The 21,145-nt window shown below is 42.7% G+C and overlaps 2 protein-coding genes across 5 annotated transcripts; one reads left to right on the forward strand and one right to left on the reverse strand.

Annotated features, from left to right (window-relative positions):
• Positions 1-305: 305 nt before the first annotated feature.
• Positions 306-15,382, reverse strand: ehmt2 (euchromatic histone-lysine N-methyltransferase 2). Of its 4 annotated transcripts, none has more exons than XM_069692485.1 (27): positions 15,356-15,382; positions 14,014-14,083; positions 13,725-13,892; positions 13,099-13,352; positions 12,907-12,985; positions 12,709-12,791; positions 12,465-12,599; positions 10,735-10,852; positions 10,436-10,519; positions 7,519-7,655; positions 6,808-6,951; positions 6,351-6,673; positions 6,002-6,241; positions 5,543-5,625; positions 5,171-5,277; positions 4,901-5,023; positions 4,708-4,809; positions 4,243-4,347; positions 3,436-3,590; positions 3,048-3,215; positions 2,809-2,953; positions 2,632-2,709; positions 2,242-2,357; positions 1,690-1,776; positions 1,523-1,601; positions 1,177-1,352; positions 306-1,070 (listed from the first exon to the last, which is right to left on the reverse strand). In XM_069692485.1, exons 1-27 carry the CDS (start codon positions 15,380-15,382, stop codon positions 890-892), a joined length of 3,567 nt encoding a protein of 1,188 aa, XP_069548586.1. In that variant the 3' UTR covers positions 306-889. The 4 variants fall into 4 exon arrangements, with proteins under 4 accessions (XP_069548586.1, XP_069548578.1, XP_069548594.1 ...); XM_069692477.1 differs by having other exon boundaries at positions 10,436-10,522; XM_069692493.1 differs by lacking the exon at positions 15,356-15,382 and adding an exon at positions 14,190-14,256 and having other exon boundaries at positions 10,436-10,522.
• A 276-nt stretch (positions 15,383-15,658) lies between these two features.
• Positions 15,659-21,042, forward strand: LOC138617471 (zinc finger and BTB domain-containing protein 12-like). Its single transcript, XM_069692540.1, has 5 exons — positions 15,659-15,832; positions 17,516-17,724; positions 17,832-18,026; positions 18,382-18,585; positions 19,309-21,042. Exons 1-5 carry the CDS (start codon positions 15,808-15,810, stop codon positions 20,425-20,427), a joined length of 1,752 nt encoding a protein of 583 aa, XP_069548641.1. The 5' UTR covers positions 15,659-15,807; the 3' UTR covers positions 20,428-21,042.
• The last annotated feature ends 103 nt before the right edge of the window (positions 21,043-21,145 follow it).

Below are 21,145 nucleotides of genomic sequence, written 5' to 3' on the forward strand. Positions count from 1 at the left end.
CATGGAAACCTTCCTTCTTTCCCCGTGCAGCGGTGCTCCATTTCTTCCTCTTCCTTTGCATTATGGTCCAAAATTCCCCCTGCTGATAACACAACAAACAGCAGCAGACGACAGGTTTCATGATAGCGGCCTCAAAACCACAAAACCCAACAAACTTAATATTGAACATCAAGGACAATATTACACATCTTACGATTACTTTAAATGCCATTAAAAGCGTTTGGCTGCCGAGAAGTTGTGCCACTACAAAACAAGATTCACCACATGCCATGGACTAATTCATAATCAACGCCAGTGCTCAAAGATCAGCTCATGAGTTATTTTATTACACTACATAAGACAGAGAAAACAATATATAAAAAAATAAAGACCATAAAGGCAACACAATCAATCAAAAGCAACACTATCCCTCAGGTCCTTGTTGAGTCCAGAATGGGCAATGGTCTAAACCATTACTGTCCTGTGTGAAAATGCATTGTGTTTGTTGGCACAACAGAAAATATAAGTATATATAAAATGTATATATGTATGACTGGCATATGATGGCAGACTCCAAATGCACAAAGTTTGTGTCAAGGCATAAGTACATTGTGAGATACAGTAAAATTACTGTATATACAGAATCACAAGACACCCTGTTCTTTCTCCCCCCCCCAGACACTTTAAAAAAATGGTAAGGCCCATGTCTTCTACCATAGTGGAAATGATAAAGTGACAAATTGGATGACAGTTCTGGGGAAAGAAATTACATTTTATGTAGAAAAAAAACAGCACCATACATCTCAAAGTCAATGATAACAAGATAAACCCCACCATGGTGTATTTCCATTGCTAGTGTGCGCATGTAAAAATGAAGTGGTAAATCCGAAAGGCCCCGTGGGTGAGTGTTTTAAGAGTTTCCAAGCATGGTCAACCCACAGTCAACTCCCGATTCTGGGCAGGCATCCAGCCGAGCCAGCCTGCTCTGTTCCAAGGCGATGGCCTCTGCCGAATGCTTGCATTTCTCTGATCCACACTGACAGGTGAAATACTTGCTCTTAATGTCCCAGAACCGGTCTCCATAGTCAAACCTAAAGACAGAAACGAGGCAAGTCAATTGTTTGTGAAGCTCGGCTGAAGGGAGGATGTAAAGAAAGGAAAAGAGCTCTAAGCAGGTGCTCATAAATGTCTTCTCACCCAAGCTCTTGTCCGCTGAGGATGTCTCTGGAGCTGAAGAAGGCGATGCGGGGGAATCGCAGGTCCTGATGCAGCATGAACACCCGTACTGGGATGAGGTTTGGGTCGCACAGGTGGTTGATGAAGCGGCTGATGTTGCCGTAGTACCGGGCGTCGATGCAATACACCTCCCCATCCTTCACACAAAAAAATAACGGGAGTCTTCAGACTCATGAAGCATGAATCACACCTACTCGTGTCTGATCTGATATTTTACAAACACTGTTGGATTTACTGTTTTATTGTCTACTCTCTATGATCTTTATGCTTGGCTTGTGCTGCAGTTTCTGTATAGCAGAAGGTTCACCTTGTTGTCCAAGTCAAACAGGTAGGAGTCGTCTTCTCTAACATCTGCTTCTGCATCAGAGATCAGCTCCCCGACATATCTGCGTGGGACGAGAAAGGACATTTTTAACCTCTTATTTTTACACATAAAAGCAACCCGATGCGCGGCAGCAGAGAGGTTCGTCGTACTCGCAGATGAAGCTTCCCTGGGGGATGTCCTGCAGAGCTCGAACTCCCCAGCCCATCTTCTCTGTCCTGTAGAGCTGCAGACGAACTCTGAGGGGGGGTGGGGTTGGGGGGGTGGGGTGGTGGAGAGAGCTGTGAGGGTTCAGAGAGTGGAAGCCAAGAGCGCTGGGCATTTACATTTTTTTTTTGGCAAATACTGGGGGAAAAAAACAACATCCGTGACAGATTTGTTTGCTGTTTGCAACACATGGCTCCTTCTCTCTGCTTTGCTGTTAATCATCTGTGACTGAGTCAGCAGCAGATTGATTAATAATTAGTGTTTTGCCATTGTTGCCTTCAGCAAGATGTGGAAAGATGAATAATAATCTGTTGTTTACAGTTTAAAGAGAAGAAGCACGAGTTCCCCAGACCAATACTTAAACAGGCGATTAGAATTGGTAGAGTTAGAGAGATAATGTGGCTGCAGTCGTGTTCTGTTTAAAAGAAAACCCAGCGCAATCGTAGTAGTTCATGATATGCAATTTGGATCTGTTACCTTAGATGTGTCATACTTACTTGATGCCTGCCTGAACCACTCTGTTCTTGCACGTTCGATAACAGGAACATGCCATGTTGCATTCAAATATAAGTGGAGGCTCAATTTTGTTGAACTCCTGAAGCAGCCGCTGGTCCTGGTAGCAGAAAAAAGGCAAAACAGGTTGACATTAGTTTCACCTCTTTCGGTTTACGATAAATTCTGGTCAACGTAAAATGAATGCTAATAAATAATATTGTCCTTTTGCTGGCCAAGTGGGGAACATCAGAGATGAAGGATGAGGATGATGAAGAACATTTTGGATTAAAGAATCCAGGCAAGTAATAACATGATGATTCTTCCTTCAGTGGAATCCTAGAGGTTTATTGAGGATATCATTTGGATGATGTGGCTTTAAATCAGTGCCTCACCTTGTCATACCAGCAGCGGATGCTGAGCTGTCCACACAGGCAGTTACTGGACGAGCAGTCGTCAGTGCAGCTACAGTGCTAAAGAAAATAAAAAGAATAAGATGGGTTGGTTTTTTTTTCAAAATAAAAGCTTTATTGTGTTAGAGCAAGTGAAACGTGAAGCCAAAATGAAATTACCTGCAAGTGTGTGATATTACGGTCGATGTTCATTGCTGACGTTTCGCAGTTTTCTGAAACGTATTTGTAGTCTGAAGGACAACCCTCGTCGTCCACTGCATTCACACAGGGAATCGGCACGTTCTCATAACCCTGCGCGATGTCACTGAAACACAAACAGAGGAGTTCAATTAGAAAGAAGAACAGAAGAAATAATATTAATTGAAGACAAAGTCCTATTAAAATGCCACAAAACCTACCTGCAGATGATTCTTTCTGTCCGAAGCATGCGATTGGTTATTCCCCTACGCAGCTTCCTGTTTATCTGGAGTGACACCCACACCGGTGTGTCGGCTCGCGCCAGGGTGAGAGGCGTGTCTCCCTCCCTGTTCATGATGTCGATATCTGCTCCTCTGGACAGAAACAACCTGCAGAGAAAAAAAAAAAAAAAACCCTAGAGAAACTGAAGTCATGTTCGCCGAGCTGTACCTTTTTATTCAAATCACAGCAAACAGTCAAGTGTCTATTCTCTCCTTCAAGATGTTGACGGCAAACTTTCACACCGCAGTTTAAGGAGTAGAAGCGATGACTCTACATCGGGACTCGTATATTGATTAAGGCTACGGCCTGCGATTGACATCGACTCACGTAACACAGTCCAAGTAGCCCTCTCTGGCCGCGATGTGGAGCGGCGTGTCTCCGTGGACGTTGACGGAGGCGAGGGAGCAGCCGGCGTTCAACACCAGCTCTGCAATGTCCACGTTGCCTGCATACGCCGCCCAGTGGAGGCACACATTTAGCTCCTGATGGGAGAGAAGGGACTGCTTAAAGTAATGACCGAAAAATATATTCATACAACTGCATCCATTTTGTCTCTGTTGGCACTGAGCAACGGAAAAAAAAATTAGGTCTCCTGGTTTACATTTTCAATTGCTTGAACATGGTCTCTATCTACAATTCAGAAGTCAGGGAGCCTTAACACACAGACGAAGAAATGCATTTAACAGCTGCTAAACTTGACTGAGCAGAACGGAGGTGAAATAATTAACAAATAAACAAGAACAACTGAAAAATAACAAACTATTAAGTGTTTTCGTTTTCATTTGGTTATTATAGCAAAAACAAATAGTAAAAGTAAACTCGTTTAAGCTTCTAAAACACTGGGCTGTGGATTTGACAAACAGGCATTTTAAGATAGCCCCTGGAAATTTGAGAATTCTAAAGACCAAATGATTAATCAAGAAGATAATCAGGAGATTAACTGATGATGAAAATAATCGTTGGTTTTAGCCCGAGAGCAGATGCAGTTGCAATAGTGCTTTTTTACACGACACTTCACAACAAAAAATATTTAAGAAAAAAAAAAGAAAAGAATTTAAAGATCCTCACCTACATTGGACAGAGAAGTTGAAGAAGTGTGGTGAGGCGCAGCTGTGTTGACTCGTAGAAACTAACCTTATCATTGACGGTGACATCAGCTCCTCTGTTCAGCAGCGCTTTGATCACTGCGACATGTTTGTGCTCTGCAGCCCAGATGATCGGTGTCCAGCCGCCGCTGTCCTGAGACAGGAAGAATCAGCATTAGACCACACTCTATTGGTCCATTGGTCCCTCTCAAGACAGATATGCTGCACTTTACTTAAATCACATATCTGTTGCAGAAATATTAGAGAATGGTACTGTGGTGGTCCAAAGGAAGGCGTTAACCTCAGCTTGTAGAATCATCACAGATTCACAGAGATTTTTCCTGTCTAATGAACGATTTTGTCGCATAATTGGCTCAGACACATATAAGAGGTTTAAGTATACTAACAACAAAAATTCTGGAGGGGATTTTTTTTTTTTGGACAGAAAAAAAGCGACATATAATTGTCTGCCAGATTATTCGACGGCCATAAAACATTTGAACTCTCCCTTTACCTGCGCGTTCACATCAACCTGGCCCGTCTCCAGAAGCATGGTGACAATTTTCAGGTTTCCCAGCTTGGCTGCGTGGTGGAGGCCCGTATATCCGTCCTCCTCCTGACGAGCAATGGCATAAACAAAAACTGAACTTCGCGTCAAACAAACACCTCAAGTATCCCATTTTAGTTTGGTAATAACAGACACTCACAACATGATAGACGCAGGCACCGTTCTGGATCAGGTAGCGAGCCACCTCGATGTGATTATTTATGATGGCTTCCACCAGAGGAGTCCTTAGGTCTTTGTCCTGAGCGTCCACCTGAGCACCAGCCTGCAAGCAAATGTTATCTTTACATGAAGCGTGGCAGCTTTAAGGTAAAGTTTTAGGCATTTCTGAAACAACTATATGCAAGGATTTAGCCCTATAGAAATTCCTATTACATCAAATGAGATGCTAACCACGTGTTAAATGTCTCACCTGCACCAGCATGTAGCAGACCTCCAGCAGACCTCTCTGAGCTGCAGCGTGAAGAGCAGAGCGCCTGTTCTGAGAGTCGGGCTGGTATGTTGGATCTATGCCCTCCACTGGGGGACACACAGGCACGCACACAAACACAAACAGATTTAATAAACAATTCACATTTAAAGCAATCTATCTGCAAGAGTTGTGCGAATAATCAACTCTTCTCATAACAATATTCAGTGTTATTGAGTTATCAAACCCCGGCAGTGACAGTCAAATTAGCTCCATCGTCCCAACTGCTTATTTTAAAAACAAGACGACACATATTTCTGTCAGAGTATATTAAAACTGCAGTCCACATCTTTTTTTTTTTTTTTTGTGACTCACTCAGCATGAGCAGAACCCTCTGCACCTCTCCTTGCTTGGCGGCGGGGTAGAGCTGCCGAGGGTGGAATCTCAGCTTCTTCCTCCTGGTGAGTCAAAAACAATAATTACCACTTTGGTCAGAAATAGTCCAAATCCTGTTTTCCATAAAAATCCATTTAATTTGTCTTGGAAGAGCTTCAGCAAACAGAGACGGAAATGTTTTTGCATGCATTTACTGCAACATGTAATTTTGCTGTGGCTGCAGAGTCACTATGTTTGTGACACAGTAGTTAAACAGATTTCTAAAGATGGTGGAGATGAGCGACATTTTATGAGCAAATTTTATGAAACAAATAAGACTTGTGAGCGGAAATTGAAGTTGAGTGTTTCAACTAAAATGTTACATAAAAGATCCAAAATAATATAGTTGAGAAAATCCTTTCACAAATGGTGGTTTAAAATCTAAATCCAGTCTCCAACCTCTCTGTGTCCTGTGTCAGAATGGCTTTCTGCAGCGCCGCCCTGCTGGGTCCAGGTGGAAGTGCACTGGGGCTGATGGGCTTTCCGTTCGGCATACAGAGCGACGGCCCCACGCTGTCCACGCCCTCCTCTGCTGGAGGGACAGCGGCCACGGTCGCTGCTGATGGGACAGTCTGCGGAGGCTGCTGCTGCTGCTGCTCCACTGCAAGTGTTACCAAACCGTGGCTGCGCATGCGAGCACTGAAGAGGCAGTGAAGGAAAAGTAAAAAAAAAAAAAAAAAAAAAGACATTTTAAGTTATAAAATTTCTAATAAGCCAATGATTCTCAAACTTGTCACTCAAAACTTACCTGACAGGTCTTTCAGGCATCTTCCCGTCCTTCATCCCTCCCGTGGAGGCGGTGAGGGAGGGCGCCGTGGGGACAGACGGCGGCAGGGACGGGGTGGTGGTGGAGGAGGCAGACATGGTGACCACGGTGGTTGCGGAGGCTGTGGCCGAGCTGAAGGAGGGGATGGTGACTTCCTGGGCCTCTGAGGCATCTTCGCCACAGTGAGGGCAGAAAAGCATGCCGCCGCCGTTTCCTCTGCTGCGCCCGCCGCCCAGCACGGTCACGCAACCCTGGTGGAAACGGTGAGCGATGCGCTGGTCCGGGCAGCACTCAAGGAACGTGCCCTGAAAGAGGTAATTAAAGTACAAAATCAATGAGGAGAGAAGAGGATATTAGAGGAGCAGAAAAAAAGTTTTCGAAATACAGAAAGGATAACCAGTGTTGAGTGTTTTTATGAGCAGATGGTCCAAACACTTACGGCTATGCAGAAATATCCACAACCGGGACAGCAGTGGTGTTTGACCATGTGTGAGCGATGGACGTCGCAAAGCACCATGAGGGGAACCCGACTGGACGGCCGCATGGTCTCCCCTTTGATAGTCCGATTGGTGCAGGCCCGCAGCTGACAAATACAAAAGGAGATGAAAATGTTTTTTAACATTTAACATTTCAGTTCAACAAATTAAATAAAAAAATTTTTTTCTAATGCCACAAATAGTGACATCTAATATCTTTTTTTTTTTTTTAAATGGTTATACCAGTCAAAACAGTAAGGAGTTCTCCTGCCTGCACAAAAAAATAAACCTGCCACACCAGTCTCACCCTCTGCCGTCGTGTTTGAGAGAACTGAATGCAGTGCTTAAGACGTGTGCTATCATCACACTTGATTCCTCCGATCTAATTCAACACAGACAGTTTACTGTAGAAATCAAATATAAAGATGGGCCAATACTAATAATTCATATCTTCTACAAATAACACTACTTTCTCATTTGTCTCTGGGTTGACAACAGGTTCTTCTCCACCCGTGAGGCGCCGTCCTTCATCCCTGTTTTTTTTTTTTTTTTCAAAGCACATCAAAGTAACCCCTTGATCTTGAATCCCACTTTGATCAACATCGCAGATGATAAACTCAACATCAATCTGCGGCCTGCAGAGTCAACGCAAAAGAGCGAAGACGGAGACACACCTCTCCATTGATGCTCTCCGTGGCCATGCACTGTCTGCTGACACGGTGGCTGGTGCTGTCCACACGAGGGGCCTCCATCCTGCAGCTGCACAGAGGAAGCTCCTCCAGCCGCTCCGTGTCTCCTGCATCACTTCCCTCTGCGGAGCGGAGCACAGGGGAGAGGAGGGTTTGATTAAACATGAAATTAGTTTCTCTGTCACGTAACGTTGAAATAAAAACAAGCTATTTTATTTCATTGTAGATCGACAACCCTGGACGTGTTTTATATACAGTGGGTACGGAAAGTATTCAGACCCCTTTAAATTTTTCACTTCATTTCATTGCAGCCATTTGCTAAAATCAAAAAAGTTCATTTTATTTCTCATTAATGTACACTCAGCACCCCATCTTGACAGAAAAAAACAGAAATGTAGAAATTTGTGCAAATTTATTAAAAAAGAAAAACTGAAATATCACATGGTCATAAGTATTCAGACCCTTTGCTGTGACACTCATATTTAACTCACATGCTGTCCATTTCTTCTGATCCTCCTTGAGATGGTTCTACTCCTTCATTGGAGTCCAGCTGTGTTTAATTAAACTGATTGGACTTGATTAGGAAAGGCACACACCTGTCTATACAAGACCTTACAGCTCACAGTGCACGTCAGAGCAAATGAGAATCATGAGGTCGAAGGAACTGTCCAAGGAGCTCAGAGACAGAATTGTGGCAAGGCACAGATCTGGCCAAGGTTACAAAATAAGTTCTGCAGCACTTAAGGTTCTTAAGAGCACAGTGGCCTCCATAATCCTTAAATGGAAGAAGTTTGGGACGACCAGAACTCTTCCTAGACCTGGCCGTCCAGCCAAACTGAGCAATCGTGGGAGAAGAGCCTTGGTGAGAGAGGTAAAGAAGAACCCAAAGATCACTGTGGCTGAGCTCCAGAGATGCAGTAGGGAGATGGGAGAAAGTTCCACAAAGTCAACTATCACTGCAGCCCTCCACCAGTCGGGGCTTTATGGCAGAGTGGCCCGACGGAAGCCTCTCCTCAGTGCAAGACATATGAAAGCCCGCATAGAGTTTGCCAAAAAACACATGAAGGTACCAGAATATGAGAAATAAGATTCTCTGGTCTGATGAGACCAAGATTGAACTTTTTGGCGTTAATTCTAAGCGGTATGTGTGGAGAAAACCAGGCACTGCTCATCACCTGCCCAATACAATCCCAACAGTGAAACGTGGTGGTGGCAGCATCATGCTATGAGGGTGTTTTTCAGCTGCAGGGACAGGACGACTGGTTGCAATTGAAGGAAAGATGAATGCGGCCAAGTACAGAGATATCCTGGAAGAAAACCTCTTCCAGAGTGCTCTGGACCTCAGACTGGGCCGAAGGTTCACCTTCCAACAAGACAATGACCCTAAGCACACAGCTAAAATAACAAAGGAGTGGCTTCGGAACAACTCTGTGACCATTCTTGATTGGCCCAGCCAGAGCCCTGACCTAAACCCAATTGAGCATCTCTGGAGAGACCTGAAAATGGCTGTCCACCAACATTCACCATCCAACCTGACGGAACTGGAGAGGATCTGCAAGGAAGAATGGCAGAGGATCCCCAAATCCAGGTGTGAAAAGCTTGTTGCATCATTCCCAAGAAGACTCATGGCTGTACTAGCTCAAAAGGGTGCTTCTACTCAATACTGAGCAAAGGGTCTGAATACTTATGACCGTGTGATATTTCAGTTTTTCTTTTTTAATAAATTTGCACATTTCTGTTTTTTTCTGTCAAGATGGGGTGCTGAGTGTACATTAATGAGAAATAAAATGAACTTTTTTGATTTTAGCAAATGGCTGCAATGAAACAAAGAGTGAAAAATTTAAAGGGGTCTGAATACTTTCCGTACCCACTGTATATCCAAGCGGAAATTAATGACAAAAAAAAAAAAAAAATTGATCTGCAACTTTTGATAACTGATCAATAGTTTAAGCAATTATTTGATTTTACTTATATAGCGCCAAATCACAACACAGGTTATTTCATGGCACTTAACACATTAAAAGTTCTTACAGCAGAACTTTACAACATTATACAGAGAAACCCAACAACTCCCACTGAAGCTAGGATGGAAAAACTCCTCTTTAAAAGGGAGAAAACCTGCAACAGAAGGAAAGAAAAACTTCCTATTAACAGGAAGAAACTTCAGACAGAACCAGTTCAGCTCAGAGGCGAGCGGTATTACACCATCTGCATTGACCCCAACCGGTCGAGGCAGAAAAAGGCGTAAAATTCTCATTGTGTTTCTTCTGTGATTTACAGTTTTAGTATTAAATGAACCTTGGGTTTTGAATTTAATACATTTTCCATTATTGTCTGAGATTTATTAGAACAATCAATTCATTAATTTGAGAAGTAATCATCAAATTTGGTGTTAATTTATACCAAATCTGAGCGTACAAAAAACAGAATGAATAAAGTTAAGATATTACCATTACAATTGGTTACTATCTGGATATACTCGCAGAGGAATCCTTCCTCATACTAGAACTGCAACCAACAGTTATCTTTTATCGGTGATCACAATGCTGATTATTTTCTTAATTCATCAATTATTCATTTTGTCTTTAAATTATCTCACAAATCAAACCAAAACCCAAACATAATAAATTTCGTATCATTTTGTACCAAACAAAAAACATAAATACAGACATATGAAAAACAAAAATTTCCCAAAAACTAATTAAAATAGACTGCAATGGTAAATTCATTATTATCAAAACAGATTAATTCTGTCGATCAACTAATTGTTCAATTGCTCGAAGTTAACTGTCCGGCAATGTCTTAGCAGCAGCTTTTACGGTTTAAATAAAAATCTTTTTATTGTCCAAATAAAAATTTTAAAAAAAAACAACAGGTTAAAGCAACATATGTAACATCCTACCATGATGAGGAGAAAGTGTCAGACTGTCAGCAGCAGCAATGTCCAGATCACCCAAAGGAACCTCCGTGTACTCTGCAGGCCTTCCTGCTGAGGACAAACAAGACAAGAAACCTTTTTTATTTAATTGCTTATTTAAATGGGCAAACATGTTCACAGTGTACTTTTACATCCTGGATTCATTTGAAGGATTTGTTTTTTTTTCACCTTCAAATTAAAGAGAATATTCTATTGGTTTAAAAAAAAAAAAAAAACCTACACTTCATCTAACAAGATTCAGTTTTGTTAATGATGTGACTCACCTCCCACCGTCTCCAACACAGCCGTGTTTCTCTCTTTGTCCTGATCTGACGGCGTCCACGAAGAGTCTTCGCTCTCATTTCTGCTCTGGACGGCTCTTTGTGTTTCAGACTCCAAACACTACAAGGACAAAAAACTCTGAATATATATTTGAATATAAAAATGTGTGAGAGGTAGAAAAGAGGGGATGAAAATTCGGGCTGAATTACATTTTTGAAAATACACATTCCTGCCACTGTTTACACATTATTCAGTGAGAAAAAGGACCAAACTCATTTGTCAGGCTTTAGTCATTTAGGGTGCAACTCTGAAAGTAGACATAACTTTGTTTTCAAGAAATCCCCTTTAAACAGAAAGCGGTGTCCTTGTCTAATGGCAGATCATCTGTTTCAGCACCTTCACCCTCTGAGCACCAAAATACGACCCAACTGCTGCTTTCTGACCATTTTATTGAGCAAAAGAGGGTTGCTTAAATGGCACCTACAAAATGTGTTGAAGGTTTGTGAAGCTTTTAAAATGCTCTATATTTTTGCATAAACATCAGATTTTCCTAAACTTCCTAAATATACTTGGAGAAGTATTTATCGAGGAAAATGGTCCAATAATACATATCTGAGAGTGTTAAAAGTATGTGAACCTTTGCTTTAAGTATCTGGTGTGACCACCTTGTGCAGCGATAACTGTAACTAAAGCATTTCCGGTAACCGTTGATCAGTCCTGCACATTGGCTGGGAGGAATTGCAGCCCAGGTTTCCTCTCATGAAATGCTCCCTTTGGGTTCCTCCACAGCTTTTCTACTCGACTGATGTCAGGACTTTGACTTGGTTATTCCAAAACATGGACTTTATTCCTCTTTAACCGTTCTTTGGTTGGAACGACTTTTGTGCTTTGGGTTGTTGTGTTGCTGCATGACCCACTTTCTCTTGAGATTCAGTTAACCTGACAGATGTCTTCATATTTTCCTTTAGAATTCATTGGTGTAATTCAGAATTCCTTGTTTCATTAATGATGTAGAGCAGTCCTGGTCAGACAAACAGGCCCAAACTGTGATATTACTACCAGCGAGCTTCCCAGATTGGTTAAGATTATTATGCTGGAATGCAGTGCTCCCAAAATGACGCTTATTATTTACTTCTAATTTTAGTTACCTTTACGACATCGTGGGCTGCTACACGCCTTGCTCTTGGACCGATCTTCGTTGGTCGACCACTCCTGGGGAGGGTAGCGATGGTCTTAAATTTCCTCCACTTGTACTCAATCTGTCTGACTGTGGAACGGTGGAGTCCAAACTCTTTCGAGACAGTTTTGTAACCTTTTCCAAACTGGTGCGCTTTAACAACTCTTTTTCTGACTTCCTCAGAAATTTATTTTGTTCTTTCCATGGTACACTTCCACAAACATAAGCGGTGAAGCTCAGACTTTGACACAGCAGCTACTCACACCTGGTTGTCATCCCATAATTTCCCCTTCAAATTAAAGGCTAATCCTCGAGGTTCACATACTTTTGCCACTCATGGATATACATTATCGGATCAATTTCCTCAATAAATAAAAGTGTAATATTTTTGTCTACTTCTTCTACTTACAGGACTTTTGTGAAAATCTAATGATGCTTTTAATCATGTATAAAATATTCCACAGAACTATTAAATCCTTACACGGTTTATCTGTTGGCTGGAAACTACTAAAAGTAGAGCTCACGAGATAACGTTTTTGTTATGAAGCCTCTCACCTTTTCTAAATCTCGCATGGACGGACTTGAAATGTGAATTTTCTCGCCAACTTCCTCTTCTGACTTCCTCACACAGATGTTGCTCTTCACCGCCTTGGCGAGAGGCTCTGCCTTTTTATGGTATAACTTTTCTTCCTGGGGTTTAAAAGAAACCAGAAATGTGAAAAGATTAACACCAGATCACAATAAGGACTGAAATTTTACAGTAAGTGTAAATAATACACCTCCAAAAACATCATCTTACCATAGTTTGAGCATTATCTGGAATGTTTTCAGACTTCTCGGGTGCGCTGTTTGATAAATGACCCAGTTTCCTCCTTTTGGCCTCTGAAGGAAACATGACATGAGAGTTTTAAATGAAGCACTTCAGCTCATTTTCATTCAATATGAATATTTGACATTAGCAAACATGAATTAGTGTTGGTTTTCTACAGCTACTAACCAGTTTCAGAGTCAGAGGAGAGGCAGGTGGAGGATCCTGAGGGAGTCACAGATGCAACAGGTGCCTCAACATGACTCACCTGTGGAACAAATATTACCAGTGACCCAAGTAATCATGAAAAATCAAACATCAAGAAAAGAGGCTGACCAAATGCGTGTCTAAAATCCAGACACGGGCCCACTCCTGGCTCACCTGCCCTAGTAGAGGCCTGTTCATAGTCTTGCGTGCCCGGTGGATCTTGGGTGGGGTAGGGGAGACAGATGGAGAAGAGGAAGCTGTGGCAGAGGAGGAAGAGGAGGATGAGGGAGCAGGGGGTAGGACAGATTTACTGCTACCAGGCCCTGAAACACTCATCTTTGCCCGGCCAGGTGACACCGCTGAAGACGTAGAAGGAGAGGAGGACAACGACGAGGACGACATTGATGGAAGGGACTTTGCTGCATGTCCTGGGAGAGAAGAGATGAAAGCAATTACTCAGAATGAAAAAAAAATCATCCAGATATATCAATAATAAGTAATGCATAAAAAAATTCATGTTTATCCTCAAGTCAAGCTAAGTTTGCAGAAACATGAACACTGAAATGCAACTGACATCAGTGCTGTGTGAATTGTTCGTAATATTCTTAAGTCCTTTTAAACCTTCAGGACCTTTTGCCAATTCCTTCACATATCTTTCACATAGATTCATCTGGTGACTGTTGGCTTTATGTTTTAGGACCAAATAAGCTCATCTGTTTGTAACATTTGAGGCAGCATAAATCAAGCAACTCAAAACGGACAGCCAGTGTCAATAAAAACTAAGTGGATTTTAATCTCACCTGCAGCAGGTTTGTTTCGTGGGGAAGAAGCAGGGGACCAGTTCTCTCCATCTTCTTCAGCTCTGGAACCGTCTTTCCCAGGCTTTTGAGATGACAACAGTGATGGCGTATCACCCATAGGCTCTGTCTTGTTGCTGGCAGCAGCAGACGTGGTGGTGGCTGCATTATCTGAGAAACATTCAGAGTTTTTAAAAAGACATGAAGTGAAAAATCACTATCACGCAGTAATTTTGGATACCTGAAAAGCACAAAGCACAGCATCACCTGGATAAACTAGCTGTAGGCTTACCTTCCTTTCTTTGACTTGGTCCAGCTAAAGACTCTGCGGCTGTTTCTGAGTCATCTTTTTCAGGGTGCTCCTGGCAGAGAAAACAACAAACTAGTGAAACTCATACCAAGGATAACAAACTATTCACTGCATTTCATAGTGTTGTAGTTCAAGCTGCCACAAGAAGATTAAATTACCGAGCTCGCACACCAGAAATCATAACTACATATAATACCCTTCGGCTTTAAAAGGCATATTGAAAAATATCCGTACATGTAAAAGCCTACACTTCATGGGTGAACCCTGTGGAAAAATGTAAAATGGATCCACTAAACCTGTGCAACCTGTGAACTGGAAAAGTCTTTGTGTTTGGGTTATAACAGGTAAGAGTGTGACAAACGTCTGATGTTGACTGTTTTCTTTACACACAGCTACTTTTTTTTTTTTTAAGCATACCTACTTCCCACGATGTACAAATTCTAAGTTAATGCTTCTTATCTTTCTTCAGGGGGTCACCACAAGTGAATGCCACATGCCACAAGCAGAACACGATTTGTTTGCTGCAGTAAATAAGAACTCCTGACTACAAACTCGGGATGTTCTGGGTTTCATCAGATGAAATGCAGTTGCTGGTTCTTCTGTGTTCATACTGATATCATATGCGGTCACCAGAGACGCATAACAGATGCAGAGGTGTCACGCCTCTCGTGTGTTCACAACAAAATACAGTATTTAACTCATCATTTAACAATTTCCGCCTCTCCAAAATAAACCTCTCAGCCAATGGCTGAGCTTTGCCGTTGTTACGTCATCTGCCGCCATCAGTCAATCAACCCATTCATACCTTTCACGAAAACCAAAGCAAGACCCTTCCGACGACAATAGTCCGCAAATAAAAAGCAACGCAAAGCAAGATTTCACACACTAACCGCTTAAAATCCTCCGTTTTACCCACAGAAACAACTCATTCGTAGCACAATTTGAGAAATTACAATTAAGTCTCAACATTCGCTTTACAAACCGGTCTGAACTGCAAGTAATAAACACAAACACCGCCACGTGGGACAAACGTAACGCACAATTATGGCCGCACGAGGGACGAAACGGTCGAGGATAAACAAGAAATCTGAAAATATCAACATTTGAGACATCCTTGAGTCAACACAAAACTGTTACAGGCTAACGCCGCTAGCAGTGTAGCACAGCTTCCAATACAACGCTATAATAAAACGACTAACAAAGACATTTGCAACGATGGCAGACGGCAGCTTTAGCGGCAACGGTGTCGCCGAGCGGACTAACGCGCGGAAAATGTAATAAATCAGGGTAAATGTTGGAAAATTGTGCAGTTAAGGTTTGCTACCTTTGTCGTTGTCTCAGACGCCGACATGTTTCCCAATGAACGTCAAAACGTAAACGAACGTCCCTACGTCATCGCGTAAGCCCCGCCCCTTCCTCCTCCTCCTCCCCCACCACCGCCACCGCCGCGTCCATTGATTTGAAGATCGCTGATCAGAAATCAGCGTGCCCGCTTGTTGTTTTTCACAAGTAACAACATCGAAGGGAAAGCTTCACCCCCAACCCCTCCCTCCCTCCCGAAACCGACTCAAAGTCAAGGTGACACGCCGGCGGGTTTTGTATTTTGTTGTCACGAGAAGTAGGAAGAGGGCCGAAAAGTAAACATAAATCGAGGAGGGTTTTTAGTTAGTGGCGGCGGAGATGAACGGACACTGACCGGCGTCACCTTTTAACGGCTGTTGTCACGTTGTTGTTGTTTTTTTTTAAAACAGCTGCGCCGTTTTAAGGCTCACGAAGATGTTCAACAAAAAGAAAGGCGAAGGTGAGTAAACGGCAAAGTTGGACGCTTTTCTTTTTATTTCGTGTGTGTGTGTGTGTGTGTGTGTGTGTGTGTGTGTGTGTGTGTGTGTGTGTGTGTGTGTGTGTGTGTCTCTGGCTCGTTACCAAGCAGATACAAAACAACGAGCTATCTTAGCTGTTAGTTGAGCAGCTAACGTTTTGCTAACACCCAGCCGGTGGCGAGAAGAAAAGGACAACAACAACAATATTTTTGATTGACACCGCAGTCGACCAGATATTATTGTAATTGCGACTTCACTACTCTTTAGGTAAATGTCTTTTTTCTGTGTGTGTGTGTGCGTGTAGCCCCTTTCACGCCCAAACATGCTACCGAGCCTAAAATTTAAACGTTTCTCAGTTCACACCGCCGATTTTGTTTTGTTTTTTTTGGGGGGGGGAACAATATATTTATCATCCTCTGTCCTGGATTTTATTGTTATAACATGTAAGGGCGGTAAGGTAATATGGTATATATATATTTTTAGGGCTACATAACAAGTGATAACGTCTCCTGAACTTAGGTGACTTTACTGTTTAACCAGAAAGAAAAAAAACTTACTCATCTTGTTTGGCCACTTTATCATCATTTCTTATTGATTTCTAGATGTGACTTAGCCACAGCAGCAAGTTTCAGTTACTTATTTATTGTAGTAAATCATTAGTTGTCACCATTTTCTTGACACATTAAATAAAACGATTTGGGACATTTTGATTTTTGTTTGTTGTGATCCACTAGTTTCTGTTCGAGTCAACCAGCTATATAGTTAGTATTTTACATGTTCTTTATTTATATTAATATAAGTTAAGGATGCCATGAGGGCTGATCTAATATTGATATGGATAATCTACAAAATGTCTGAACAATGTAAGAAGATAACAATTTCAAAGAGCGCAAGGGGGCAAATTCCTCCTTTTATGTGACAAAGAACCCAAAATATTTAGTTTACTATCATATATAACAAGAAAAGCAGTAAATCTTCCCACTTGAGAAGCTGAAATGTTAATTTTTCCTTGAAAAAAATTACTGAAATGACTAATCGATTATTAAAATATTTGTGCCAGTCAGCTAAATTCATTATCGGCTTATTGTTTCAGCTTTATGCTCCGGTCACTTTTTGAAGAGGTTGATTCGAGGTAGACATTTATGATTCAAACTGGCCGGCAAAGGATTTGTGTTCTGGAGCTTTTTTTTTTTTTTTTACCCTCCGGAGAAGCTACAAAACAAGAGACGTTTGACCTTCCTCCAGTAACACAATTCATATTTGTTGCATTCGGAGTTATTCTCACCAACATGTGTGTTAAGTATACAGAAAAGCATTGTTAAAAAATAAACTTCTAAAATATGAAATTTACGCAGGAAGAGAAACCGAGCTCTGAAAATTGGACAAAATTTGAACTAACCGAAAATAAATCCCCTTAAGCTCTGCTGCTGAGAAATCTTGAGTTCATTTGGGGTGAGAAAGGAAATAAAACTGCTGTTTAAAGTCACGCAGCTATGATATATTTTTTGTGTATAACGTTTGTGTGGCATTTATTTGGCCTCATTATGTCGTATTTTGTGTGTGCTTTTTGATCTTATAATTTGGAGCCCACTTTAATGAGTTCCTTTGCGGTGGCTGCCCGACTCTTGGAATTTGTGGACACACGTGTCCTTGTTTGTCTTCAGATAAGATAGAGATGCTGTGTTTCCGATTACCGGGACACGGGGACACGACCCTGAAGCACATGAATTCACTGAGGTTCCGCCAGCATTTCTGTGACATCACCATCGTGGCCAGCAACAACCAGACATTCAAGGGACACAAGGTGGTACTGGCTGCCTGCTCCCCCTTCCTGAGGGACCAGTTCCTCCTCAACCCGTCACCCAAACTTCAGGTAGGTGGTCACCAACACACACAATCCCACACGGTCATCATGGCTCTCTTTGACGCTCTTATGCCGAGTGAAAACACCTTGTGTTCTTGTTCCACATTTGTTTCCAGATGTCAATGCTGTATAGCTCCACCGTGTTGTGTGATCTGCTTCAGTCGTGCTACACTGGTCTCCTGCAGTTCAACCCAGAAGAGATCGTTAACTACCTGACTGCTGCCAGCTACCTCCAGATGGACCATATCGTGGAGCGTTGCCGGGGAGCTCTGCAGAAGTACATGAAACTAAAGAACCACCGTCCACTGAAGGTCAGTCTTGTAGATCAGTAGTTTCTTAAAAGTTTACAGACAGTTTTTTTTTTTTTTTTTTTTTTTAGACGATACAAACATTGTACTGTGAGGAAATAGTATTCACTCCTGCTTCTTTCTTTCTGGAATTTTGTGGTTTGGCGTGTCTTTCATTTATTGTGGTGCATGTCATGTAATGCGAGTCTTTTAGTCCAATTCGATCCAAACCATTTACTTCTGCTGTCCTTTTTGTCTTTTGTGACAGAAATAATTCTAACACAGTAAAACTTGCTCAGCACTTCTGTAGCTTGCAGTGATGCAGTGGTAATGCATCTTGAACAATCCCATGATCTGGTTTTCTCCTTTCCTCCTCTAGACAACTGCAGAGGGGAACCAGCCAACACCAGTGATCGTCAGTGACAGCATATACTCTGTCGCGTCTCCTCCACCCACTCAACCCTCTCCTGTTCCTCCACACAGCCCGGATGTACACCCAGTAGAGGAGAACAGCGATATGTCTGCTCAGGGCAGCAGTCAAGAAAATGATGACAGTCCCGTGCTGAACGACCCATGTATTAAGGTACCTTTTTAGCTGGTAGGATATTACATCATTTGCGGTAATGATGTAATCCACTGATTCATTTAATTAATATAAATTCGTCCGTTCGTTGTCCCAACATTTAGGCTGCCAGAATTGTTTAATACTCCAAAGATTTTTTTGGGGGTGGTGTATTCCTCGGCATGAGCTATTCTATGTATGTAAAAAAATTATTATTATTAATTAAGTACTGTCGACTGCATAATATCGAGCCACACTTTCTCCGTGCAGGACTTTTATACCAAGTCAGAAATAGGTGCTTTCAGAACAAAGGGAACTTTTTCACAGTTCTCAGAGTTGTTGGAGGAAGTACCACCTTCGTTTTATGTGTTGGCACTGCAGGAACTGATAACCATCATAGTTCTGTAATTAGTTCCCTGCTTGACCCTCTCCATCAGACAGACCTTTCCAATGGGGAACTGCTTTTAAATGGCTCTCTTCAAGGTCACCAGACTCCCTTGACAAAAACAGTAATTTTACCTCGCAGGACAGGGGATTTGCTGGTCTACCACTGATTCAACCAGTGAGTTTATGTTATATTTTGGTGGTGTTATAACACATCAATTCAGATCCAAACTGTGAAGGAAAGCATCAAACAACTCTGTATTTTGATGGGCTTTTTTTTTCTTCAATTTTCAGGTATTTTTACAACTAAATCTTTAGTTGCAGCTTTAAGACACCTACATTTATTCTTAACTGTTCCAGGTTAATGCATCCGATGAGGAGGAAGAGCCCAGACCGGAGGACTTTGATGTGTTCAGGGTGTTTATCTCTGAAGACGGGCAGGTGAACAGAGGCGGAGAGGAGGAGAAAGGAGCTCCGTCTGACGTATCCCTCGATGCTTGTTACCCAAAGACAGACGGAGTTGTGATGGGAGCAGAAGGCGAAGAATACGACTTGAATCAAGGAGAAGGAGATCTCGGTTCTGTGGCACTTTCAGCGGAGGGTCTCCGGGCTTTCAAGCGCAGACTGTCCGACCCTAAAATTGGCCGAGGGAGGGGCAGGGGGAGAGGTTTCAAACGGAGAAGGTGGATGTCGTCCCTGGACAAAAGACCTTTCAGCATGGCTCACCAGGATGTGTGGTACCTCGGATCTGGTGGATTGGGAGGGAATTTCGGGCTGGACTTCAGCCAAGAAGGGCTTAAGACAGCAGGAAGCTTCGTCTCAGTCGATTTCCCACGGTTGGACTTCAACATGGATGACCCTCAAGGGGAAAAGGTCTCACCAATGGCAGCCAACAGCGTCAACCAGTTTTCACTGGAGGAGTGCGGAGAAGGGAGTTCAGGGCTGTCGGCTGTGGGAACAAATGAAGGAGGGGACGAGTCCGTCGCTGTGGTGGGGTCTACTTCCAGTGTAGCCGGCCCCGTCATCTGCGAGCACTGCGGCATGACTTTCCCTTCAGCCCACTCCCTGGCCCTCCACTGCCGCTCCACCCACCTGCTGTACGCCTGCCCCTGCTGCGGCAAACACTTCCACCACTCGGCCAACCTCACCCGCCACATGGCCGTGCACCGAGGGGGCGGCAAAACGCACCAGTGCCCCCTGTGCTACAAGACTTTCACCCAGAAATCCACACTGATAGACCACATGAACCTCCACAGCGGCGAGCGGCCGCACTACTGCGCGTACTGCCACGCTCGCTTCGCCCACAAGCCCGCCCTACGGCGCCACCTGAAGGAGCAACACGGGAAAACCACTGGGCAGAACTCGCTACACGAGCAGGAGGAGAGGGAGAGGGCAAGTGGTGCTGCTGGGAAAATACGAGAGGAAGAGCAAGAATGCCTTGTTACTGAACAAATGCTTGTTAATGAACAAGTGTCGTAGGCCAAAGAGACACGTGTCTGAACATGTGACGCTCTTCAGGCTCAACTGCTTACCACAGTGACATTTGAACGCGCTGTCATGTGATCAGTCACAGTGTCAATAATGATTTTGAACAAGTGCTAAAAGTGATTTTAATGCCTTTAAATTCTATTAACTGCCAAAACAAAAGTGTGCAAACTAAACGATACACCAAATGACATTTTGACTTGACGTGGAAGGAAAACACAAGTATTAACATTAAAAATGTCTGTGCGAGTCAGGATGAACGATACCAGGACCCTGAAACCTAAGCAGACAATATACCATCCTTTGTTTTATTGATACCTGTGCTTTTCCTGCTGTGTCATGTTAAAATGTTTGAACTAACAAAGGCCTGTTGATATAAATGTCTGGATAGTTCTACTCAAGACATTATGTAGTGTGTTCCATAAATAAAACCTCTATATCCTGTAGATTTCAGTCAGTTGTCTATTAGTTCTCCCATACAGGTGTTTCCACTTCGGTTGTCTGATCAGACCAAGCCCGAGTCATCTGTGGCTCTCCTGGTAGTCTTACTGCTCTTTCAAAGGGCTTTTGTACATCACAAAGCTTTTGATAAAATATGTGAAGATCTAACATGACTTTTTTTTTTTTTTTTTCCTGTGTTGCAAAACAGTATTCAGGAAATAAACTTTGAAAGCTTGAAAACTCGTGTGGAAGGGCTCCGTTATCCACGCAA

The sequence above is a fragment of the Brachyistius frenatus genome, unplaced genomic scaffold (genome assembly GCF_029030835.1).
Source record: "Brachyistius frenatus isolate BFR_SWC_R1_liver_20210118 unplaced genomic scaffold, ASM2903083v1 Contig_2, whole genome shotgun sequence".
Classification (NCBI taxonomy): Eukaryota; Metazoa; Chordata; class Actinopteri; family Embiotocidae; genus Brachyistius; species Brachyistius frenatus.

What these genes read in the sequence shown, in the direction of transcription:
- ehmt2 (XM_069692477.1), bottom strand. Translation starts at nt 15,382, where the DNA reads ATGTCGGCGTCTGAGACAACGACAAAG. An exon ending in GACACTTTCTCCTCATCATG is followed by an intron (nt 7,656 to 10,435) that starts GTAGGATGTTAC and finishes TCCGCTCCGCAG; the next exon opens with AGGGAAGTGATGCAGGAGAC. An exon ending in ATGTCACCGTCAATGATAAG is followed by an intron (nt 3,591 to 4,242) that starts GTTAGTTTCTAC and finishes CTCTCCCATCAG; the next exon opens with GAGCTAAATGTGTGCCTCCA.
- LOC138617471 (XM_069692540.1), top strand. Translation starts at nt 15,808, where the DNA reads ATGTTCAACAAAAAGAAAGGCGAAG. An exon ending in CAACAAAAAGAAAGGCGAAG is followed by an intron (nt 15,833 to 17,515) that starts GTGAGTAAACGG and finishes GTTTGTCTTCAG; the next exon opens with ATAAGATAGAGATGCTGTGT. An exon ending in ACCCGTCACCCAAACTTCAG is followed by an intron (nt 17,725 to 17,831) that starts GTAGGTGGTCAC and finishes ATTTGTTTCCAG; the next exon opens with ATGTCAATGCTGTATAGCTC.